This window comes from Octopus bimaculoides, chromosome 2 (genome assembly GCF_001194135.2).
Source record: "Octopus bimaculoides isolate UCB-OBI-ISO-001 chromosome 2, ASM119413v2, whole genome shotgun sequence".
In the NCBI taxonomy this organism is placed as follows: domain Eukaryota; kingdom Metazoa; phylum Mollusca; class Cephalopoda; order Octopoda; family Octopodidae; genus Octopus; species Octopus bimaculoides.
In genome coordinates this window covers 7,777,391-7,787,803 of record NC_068982.1, presented here as the reverse complement: position 1 = coordinate 7,787,803, position 10,413 = coordinate 7,777,391, and the positions used below count along the sequence as shown (strand labels likewise).

Below are 10,413 nucleotides of genomic sequence, written 5' to 3'. Positions count from 1 at the left end.
ATATGGAGTCTGATCAATTGGTCAATAAGTATTTGGACTATTGCCATAGTAAAAACGCTAAGGCATGAAGAGTGAAGCTGTTTGGCAAAGATTAACCTTGAACTCTGCTGTGCATGCACACTAAGTTTTAACATTTTAGCTCACATCTACTGTTTACAGCAGTGCTTGGAAGGAAGGTGTGTAGTGTTTGATCATCGCATTGACCATGACAGAGGAAGTTGTCATGGCAATACCTGCTCAGAGGCCTACACAAAGTTGCAGAAAGTGTATGGAGAGGAGTGTAATGAGCCAGACACAAGTGTTTGAGTGGTTTAAGACGTTTCCAAGATGGCTGAAAAATATTGATTTTGACAAACGTTCTGGGAGGCCAACAACCAGCAGAACTGAGTAAAAACATCACAAATGCGTGTGCAGCTGTGAGGGGAAATCATTGAATCACCATCCATGAGTTACCAGAGGATGTGCAGATTAGTTACAGTTACAGTTCAGTCCATTATCACTGAAGATTTGGGTATGAGATGCATGTCTGCTAAGTTTGTGCCAAAACTGCTTTCAGTTGACCAAAATGACATTTGTGTTTCAGTTGCACAAGATCTCGATTGTGTCGAGAATGATGAAAGCTTTTTGAAAACTTTGCGTAGACCTCTGAGCAGGTATCTCCAAGCTTCCGGCAAAATTTGATGCAGATTCTCTGGTTAACTTTCTCTGTCATTGTCAATGCGACAATCACATGATACACACCTTCCTCCCAAGTACTGCTGTAAAAGCAGAAGTGTGCTAGAAAGTTAAAATTTAGTGCTCATGCACAGCAGAGTTCAAGATCAGTCTGTGCCATGTCTCTGCATGCTTTAGCTTCATTGCTATGGCAACAGTCTGGATACTTATTGATCAGACCATGTATATATATATATATATATATATATATATAGTCAATTCAAATAAACAAACAATTAAAAGAACAGCAAAAAATGAATGTGAGGACATGCACAAGAAATATATTAATTGGATGCTTGAAGAAAAGAGAGAGATGTTGTTACCATTTTGAGCATAGCTCTTCGTCAGAAACAGGAAAGTCCAGAGAGAAAAAGAAAGAGAACTAAGGAAAAATCTCCATCAGTCCATAATTTCTGGCAAAGTGGGGCTTATCCCTTGGTTTCGTTCTCATAATTGTTTTGCTAGTCCAATAACAACAATACAAAGTATGTAGCCCTTAAAACGGTTTTTCTGCATTTACAGAGAAAACTGAACTGTCTTACACAGGATCTTGTTTTTAGGAATTCCTAATATGTTATGAATACCCAAATTGTGAAGTCAATTATGTAATAACATGAAAATAGTTACCCAATAGTAAGAATTCAAATAAAGTAGCCCGTAAAGGGCTTTAATGTGTTCTCAGTGTATGTAAAGCATAGGAGGAAATGCTAAGTTATGTATACTAAAATCGTGAAGCATGTTATGTAATAACAAACTAATCAGATATGAGATAATAACAATTCAAAGTAAATAACTCTGAAAAGGGCTTTTGTGCATTCCCAGAGAATATTACCCTCAGGGGTGCAAGTGTTGGTATATTTGTGAATAAGTCACTAAGTGGATCTATTGTTTAGGAAAATACTATTTGCTTGTTTAAGGGTTGTACTGGAAAAACTGTGAAAATAACTCTAACAGTTCAAATACTAAGAATTAAGCATACTCAATTTCATTTTTACCAAATAATTTAGGAAAATGAATGGGTCATTTCCCTTGGTTATATATAAGGATCCTTTCCAGGGGAATGGGTTATTTCCCTTGTTTTTTGACATGAAATATATTAGATCTATATAAGGATCCCTTCCGGGGGCCCTATTATCAATTTTTTCAATAATCTGAGTATGCTGTAAGATTTCCAGACATGAGTTCTACTCATGTGTCAAGTTTCATCAAAATCAATGCAGGAGGAGTTAGCTAACAACTCCACAAACACAACAGGCAGAATTTCCCACATATGTAGTAGATTTAGTATCATCTTGGGAGATAAGAATAAAGGGAAGATCCATAGCTACTGAGCTGTTACCTGCCTAGATATAATAATCCATAAGAATAAACAACAAGCAGACTTGAACATGCACCTGCATGCACATATATCTCCTCAAATATGTATGTGGATACACATACCTGCACATTCTGCACACATGGACACTGATTAAACAAGAAGTGGTGTAGTGTTGGACTTAATGTCACAAAATATTTAGTCTTGATGCTCGGTATTTTGAGATTAATTCCTCATACGATCAACCCTGTTTCATACCATTCTGCAGTATGTAGAATAAGTACCAGTTATACACTAGTTCAGTTCAATTGATTATACCTCTCTTCAGTAAATTTATTCTAGTGTAAAATGTAGGTGCATTTTCTTTCTAAGTTTTGGTATATGAGTGGGTGCTGAAAAGTTCCTGGTTTTGGATAAAAGAAAATACAGGAGGATCAGTTAATTATGGTTTTATTCAACATATTCCATTCTCAGATTCAAACGCTTATTGCAGCAATCCTTTAGTTTTTCTAAGCTCTGTAAAAGAACTTGGAAGATTGGACCTCCAACTGGGCCTTTTGTGATACCCTTAAAGCCAGGAACTTTGCAACACTCTCTCATAATTTTTGAATATCCTACTAAATTTATTACTTTCAGGTGTCATGTGTACTGGTGGTCGAGAGTACAGAGCTTGTGGGCCTGCAAACCCACAAACATGCAGAGATTTAAGTTCTACTCATATAAATGATAATGGAACATTTTGCACTGAAGGATGCTATTGTCCAGAGGGTCAAGTAGAAGATGGTAAGATATTTAAAGTTTTTTTTTCTTAAGGTTGACTATTAATTGTTTCTTTGGATTTTAATTTATTTTCTTTATTGATTGATCTTGCATATTTTTGCTCACTTAACAAACAGTAATATATAAAAAACATGTATAATGTCTATTTTTTCTGGTTATGTAAATGATGACAAACACATCGTCATCATCATCATCATCATCATCATCATCATTATTATTTAATGTCTGCTTTCCATGCTGGCATGGGTTGGATGGTTCAACAGGAGGTGGCTTGGCAGAAGGCTGCACCAGGCTTCAGTGTCTGTTTTGGCATAGCTTTTATGGCTGGATGCCCTTCCTAACATCAACCACTCTGCTGAGTGCATTTTTATGTGGCACCAACATAGGTGAGGTCAGTTTTGGCATGGTTTTTACTGCTGGATTGCCCTTCCAAATGCTAACCACTTTACAGTGTAAACTGGATGCTTTTTATGTGGCACTAGCACTTGCAGGGTAGTAAAAAGCACCCACTACACTCTAGGAGTGGTTGGCATTTAGGAAGGGCTACCAACTGTTGAAAGTTTGCCAGATTGGACTGGAGCCTGGTGCAGCCCTCTTGCTTGCCAGCCCTCAGTCAAACCGTCCAACCCATGCCAGCATGGAAAGCGGACGTTAAATGATGATGATGATGACGATGATGTTCCTAACAGTGGTTCCCAACCCTTTTATTTAAAAGAGTTTTCTCATGGACCCCTTTTAATATGCTTATCCTTATGTATACACATATGAAATTTTGAATTCATTTCATGGACCCCCAGTACTACTTTTGCAGACCTGCAGGGGTCTGTGGATCACAGGTTGGGAATTACTGGTGTAGAATATCTTTCACAAGTGTAAAAAAATAAGGTGGGGGGGGGGTATGACGCTTTATGTGTGGAACATTAATTTATGTGTAGGTCTGTGGCTGTGTGGTAAGAAGTTTACTTCCCAACCACATGATTCCAGGTTCAGTATCACTGTGTTCATAACATACATTAAATATCTTACAGGTGATAAGTGCATACCTAAAACGGAATGCCCATGTCTAGATGAGGAGAATATTTATCCATCTGGAACGTTCATTATTAAGAATAATTGCAAGAATTGGTAAGTTTGTTTTGAAGAATCTTTACTGTATATTAAACTCAAGATTTTATAAAGAAAGAAATATTAAAATTCTATTTTGATTGTGAGGATTCTTGCTTTAACCCTTTAGCATTTAAATTGACCACATGCAGCCCAAATATTTTACCTCATTTATGTTCAAACTTGTCAGATGCAGCCACTCACACCTACCTGACCATGTCATTCTTAAAATAAACAATCATATCATCAAAATCTATGAGATAATGCATGATGAACTCAAAAGAATGTGAATAAATATGTATTATATTTAACGGATTAATCTGAATGCTAAAAAGTTAAAGAAACATGTCCATGTAGTCATTCAAGGAATATTGTTGTAAATGAGGATATGAGATTATCCATAGATTGAAGGTAAACTAAATGTCAAATTTGTTGCTGTTGTTTGTTAATTATTCCTGTACCTTGAAATTAATTAATGAAACTGAAATTATACACATGTTTACTTAATTCTTATCTACTTGCAAGATTTCTTTTTTTATTCTTCTTATCTAGTAATTACTACTATGCAGTTTTTAAAAAACAAAATATCGATCTTATTATTGCTTTTTAATTATAATTTTAAAATTCAGTAAATTAAAAAGTGGATGCTACAACTCCAACATAGGGACCAACTTTGTGCAAGCATGAAGGCACACTGGCAAACTCTAGGTGTGTTAAATATCCTAAGAAAAGTTCAAAGAGCTCCGCAGAACCTATTAAAGTTCAATAAATTTTCATCACTTTGGTATTTGCCAGAATGGGAAAAAGGAAACAATTAAAACATAATTCCAGCCAGTTAAAGAAACTGTGCCACCAAAATAAAATTGCTAATAAAATTATCAATTAAGTTAATTGATAATTTAAATGATGCTATGACATGTATAATGACCCATATTTGTTTTATTTTATACCATTATAAAATACAGCACTTGTAAAGCTGGAAACCTGTTTTGTGTAACTTGTAACTGTACACTTGACCAGTACCAATGTAGTGATGGAGAATGTATTAATAAAACTAAAGTTTGTGATGGAGTTTATGACTGCAATTTAGCAGATGATGAAGATGACTGTGGTGAGCATTAAATTTTGCAATTTTACCAAATTCATATTTTCAATCTTATACCATTGTTAAGTTTTGCTTTAAAGCATTTTTGTTTGTGTTATATGAATGACTGTTTTTTAGATTTGCAAAACATAGCACAAACAAAAGTGTTTGTGCTATATGCATGACTGCATAGAAGCTGGAAAATAGAATGGATGAAAAAAGTTTGTGGAGTTTTTATACCTGCTTGGAACAAAATGTTTTATTCACTCTGCAAATTTGCCATCATCATTGTTGTCATCACCATCATCAGCATCACCACCACCACCACCATCATCATCATCATCATCATCATCATAATGCCCACTTTTTTCTTTGCTTGTATGTGTTAGGTGGAATTCATTGAGGCAGATTTTCTATGGCCAAGCGCCCTTCCTGCAGCCACCCTTCACCTGTTTTCAAGTTAGGTTATAATCACCTTGTCTAGTGAGTAACAAAGATCCTGGACGTAGTCTTGAGCCTTATTGTTTACATTGATTATGCAATGCATCAAAACATGCCAAAAGCCAGGACATGCTTTCATGGTTGACTGCAAGCATATGACACTATCTGTATTCAATAATGAGGCTGTTATTTTGATTACAGCCAATGAACACACCTAAAACAAATAGAAATCATACAAATACACGTATGCATGGATACATACATGTGACAAGCTTCTTCAGTTCCTGCACAACATTTTGTATTGGTGAATCCCTGTCAAGCCAAGGGAGATTGTAGTCATGGCTGATGCAGTGTCATGTAACTGGCCCGTTTAAAGCACTCTTCAATTGTTGGGCAATATGCTTTGCTTGTGAAGACCTGTCGAACCTTGTGAAATTATAGTCGGGGGCCGATGTCAGTTCCATCTGACTGGCACCTATACTGGTGGCACGTAAAAAACACCATTTGAGTGTTGGGCCTCATTGAGGCAGTGATGTCATAGCCAAGTGAGATCATAATTATAGCTGATGCCAGTGTTGCGTAACTGGCCTATTGAAAACACTCTTCAGTTGTTGGGTTATATGCTGTGCTTGTGAAGACCAGTCAAATCGAATGAAGTCGTGGCTGCTGCCAGTGCTGGTGGCATGTAAAAAGCACTGTTTGTGCGTTTGGATTCATGGATGCAGTGACAGCTGCCCAAGACTTTTGGCGATACACCATGCTTGTGTAGACTTGTCAAGCCAAGTGAGACCGTAGTCGTGGCTGATGCCAGTGTTAGGTCATTGACACCTGTGTCAGTGGCATGTAAAACACACCTATTACACTTGGAGTAGTTGGTATTAGGAAGGGCATCCAACCGTAAAAACTTACCAAGCCAGATTGGAACCTGGTGCAGCCCTGCGACTTACCAGTTTTCAGTCAAACCATCCAGCCTATGCCAGCATGGAAAGCAGACATTAAATGATGATGATAATGGCTGTAGTAGACAATATTAACTGACAGTGTTCATTCAGTGGTGCTGAAATCCCTAATCGCATGGTCCAGAAGCAAACTTCTGAACCATGCCAAATGTACCTGTGCTCATACCTAAGATTAGAAATGTGATACTACATAATATTGGGGCAGCTTTTATCTTTTACTCATTTCAGTCATTTGACAATGGTCATGCTGGGGCACCACCTTCAAGGGTTTTAGTCAAACAAATCGACCCTAGGGTTTGTTTTTTGAAGCCTAGTACCTATTTTATCAGTCTCTTTTGCTGAAATACTAACACCAGTCATCAAATCATAGTGGGGAGACAAAGAGATACAGAGACACACACATAGATATATATATACATACATATTTGTATCATCATCATTATCATTGTTTAACATGATTATGATGATGATGATGATATATATATATATATATGTATATATAGATATATATATGCATGTATATATGTATATGTGTGTGTACAACAAGCTTCTTTCAGTTTTTGTCTATCAAATCCACTCAGTTGGCCCGAAGACACTCGCCCAAGGTGACATGCGGTGAGACTGAACCCAGAACCATATTATTGAGAAGCAAGCTTCTTACCACACAGCCATGCTTGCACATGTGCATTGAATATGGAAAGGTTGTAGAGGTCAGAGAGAAATGATGCAAAGATTGTAACAGAGTCAGTCATTTTTGAAGAATCCAAATCTAGTTATTCTTTTAATGGTAGTAAACTAGGATTAGCTGGGAAAGATATTTATGGTTTAAACGGAGTTTCTTTTTACATATACAGAGAAACTGGTTCTCAGATTTTCTTTGTCTTTAATGTTCATTTTATATATTTGCTCAAATACGGATAAAAAAACCATATTTGCTGTTTCATCCCAATTTATTTACCACTAAAATTAAATAAAATTAAAATTTAATGATGATAACTATATAGCTATGATTTCAATTATGCATTATTCTTCAGTATCAACCACTGTGAAGTATACCACCTATGTATCAACTACAGAATCTAGTATTGTTACACAAACGACAGGTGAGCAAATTCTTTGGTTATTTATACAAGTTTCCATTGAATTTTGAATATAATTCATGTTTAAATTAACCTTGTGATGATGACTATTTCTCATCATTACATAGTTTCTCCTCATAAATACCATTCAAACTTTAGTATTACATTATGTACCTTATAAACTGTTTCAGTACTGATATCTAGAGTCATTTACTATGAAGATATGTGCAGAGAACATATACTAAAAATAATTTTTATAATAAATACATTTTCTAAAATGTGTAAATGTATTGAGAATGGATGAGTGTTGGCAGTTGTGAATGGCTGGAAGGATTGACAAGTCATCAATGTGAACTTATGTAAAAGGACGAGTATAGATAAGTACTGATATTCTAGATATCAGTACTGAAACAGTTTATAAGGCACATTATGCAATGCTAAAGTTTGAATTGTATTTATGAGGAAAAACTATGTAATGGTAAGAAATATTCATCATCACAAGGTTAATTTAAACATGAATTATATTTCAAATTAAATGGAAACAAATGTAGACAGTATATTTGCTATATAATAAAATGTTTATTTACAAATGTTTTCAAAATTTAGTATTTGAACCTCTACTGTTTCAAGTATTGATGCGTTGGGCAGCGTGTGTGAAATTATTTGCTTATGAAAAATATATTAATTCATCCATCAGTATCAATGATGACCAAGGATGTCATATGGGAGAAAAAGACAGGGCATTGTGTGTCCAGCTGTGGCCAATCAGTATGGTGTGTACTTGCAAGGCTCTGCTGTAGGTCAAACACTTGTGGTCTGCTAGGACTGAAGACAAGGAGTTGGCTCTAGACTTACACAGTTCTCTTTGTGCCCCTGCAATTCTGTTCTGTTTCTAGGAAGTTGTATCTCTGTTGGTGCAGCTTTACCAGGCAAGGCAGTCTTGTGCTTGCATTTCCCAGGTATCAGGGTTGATATCAAAGCTCTTCAGTGAGGCTTTGAGTGGGTCCTTGAAGCACCTTTTCTGTTCACCTTGTGAACACTTGCCTTCCACTAGTTAGCTGTAAAACAGTCTCTTGCGGAGTTGTGTGTCAGGCATTCAAACAAAGGGGCCTGCCCTCCTGATTTGTGCTCTCCTCAGCAGTGTGTAAACATATAGCAGATAAGCTTAACAGAGGCTTTCTGTATCTGGGACTTTGTCTTGCCAGTTGATTTTCAGCAGCTTCCTCAGACAGTTCATGTGGAGTCAGTTGAGCTTTTCAGTGAAAAATATGGTTACACTTGTATGATAATGGTAAAGTGGTTGGTCAGAGAAGTGGAGTGTGACAGGTAGATGGTTATTAATTAATAGTCAGTAGTTGGTTATTAATTAATAAGAAAGCTAATAGAACCAGTAGAAAGATTGGGAAAAGAAAAATGTTTTGTGTTGTTTGTTTCAACTCTACATTCTGAGTTCAAATTGGAACAAGTTCACCTTGCCTTTCACCCCTCCGAGGTTGATAAAGTACCAGTCATGTAATGGGAGTGAGGTATCAAGTAATCTCCTTTCTTCAAAATTGCTAGTTTTGTGCTAAAATACAAAGCCATTATTTGGCAGTCATTGGCTATAACTGATGCAGGTTGTGTTGAAATGGTGATGGCCGCGAGATATTGAACCCTTTGTCTATGGGCCAAGAGCTAAACTACATCACCCCTGTTACTGTATCTCTGTCAGAAAATATGACTGTTTCGAACTTTTCTTTGTCTCCATGAATATTTGAAATGAAGAGGATAAATTATGAGACAGAAATCTGGAAAGGTTGAGCTGAAGTTACTTTTAGTTGGAAGATAAACAAAAATCAGTTGTCTTATTTCAAATATAGAAAAAATGTCCTGATGAAGCAAATACAAATCAGGGGAAATGCCGGATGAAATGAAGAATTAACAGATCAGATTTCGGTTAGTTTCAAATTAAAATTCTTCACCCATTCAGGATTGGTTATAAAACAACAAATGAAAGGACACAAATGTTGTTCTTTTGGTGTGCATTGAAAGTTGGATATGAAATAATGTCAGAGCATACATTTGGAAGTGAGAATCTAAACTGCTGTCTATGAGAATGTGCAATGAGCATGTGAATCAGTATGCTGATAGTAGCTGGTTTATATATACTGGTGCCACATAAAAAGCACTCATGCTGGTGCCATGTAAAAAATTCCTGAACATAAAAAGCACCCAGTAAAGTGTTTGGTGTTAGGAGGGGCATCCAACCATAGAAACCCTGCCAAAACAGACAACTGGAGCCTGGTGCAGAAAGTAAGATGCAGTTATTTAGAATGTAGGATGCAGCTATTTAGAATGACCTTTTTTAGTTTCCTTGTATATTTGAAGTTAAGATAGATTACAAACCAGAGATCTCAAAAAATTGAGTTGAATTTTCTGAATGGTTGCAAGATGTGCAAGAAAACAATTTTCTTGTTTGCAAAATATAAAAAGTATTGATAAAGCAAATACAAATCATTACAAATCAAGGGAACATGTTGAGGTCTACGAGTGAATCAAAATATTTGCAGATTGGATCTTGGTCAAAGATTTTCTCTGGTGATGTTTTTGATTTCTGTTTGAAAATTTTGATATGGAATTTCAAAAGAAAATTGCTATCATAATTTTAATTGTAAAATATTATGTAAAGACTTTAATGAGTGTCATTCTGTTTTTGTTGCATTGATGTATATATTTAATGCCAAAAGTTATAGTTTATTTTAATGTTATTTTTAGCTTACCTTTCAACACCACTCTACACTAACATATCAACAACAGTTCCACCCAGTGTGTCTACAACAGTTTCACCTAGCACTATGACTACCACAACTTGTAAGTATTTAAATATATATTGGTTAGCGTATTGAAGAAAGTATTTCGAAAATCACACACACACACATATATATATATATATATATA

At 35.8% G+C, this 10,413-nt stretch overlaps 1 protein-coding gene across 1 annotated transcript in view; it reads left to right on the top strand.

The window, feature by feature from the left end:
* Nucleotides 1–10,413, top strand: part of LOC128247130 (SCO-spondin-like) — a 30,711-nt gene that overhangs the window by 19,668 nt on the left and 630 nt on the right. The window contains exons 11-16 of the mRNA XM_052965948.1: nucleotides 2,666–2,812; nucleotides 3,838–3,934; nucleotides 4,879–5,024; nucleotides 7,432–7,500; nucleotides 8,373–8,435; nucleotides 10,231–10,326. Coding sequence (XP_052821908.1) covers nucleotides 2,666–2,812; nucleotides 3,838–3,934; nucleotides 4,879–5,024; nucleotides 7,432–7,500; nucleotides 8,373–8,435; nucleotides 10,231–10,326 — 618 coding nt within the window. The remainder of the gene's footprint in view (nucleotides 1–2,665; nucleotides 2,813–3,837; nucleotides 3,935–4,878; nucleotides 5,025–7,431; nucleotides 7,501–8,372; nucleotides 8,436–10,230; nucleotides 10,327–10,413) is intronic.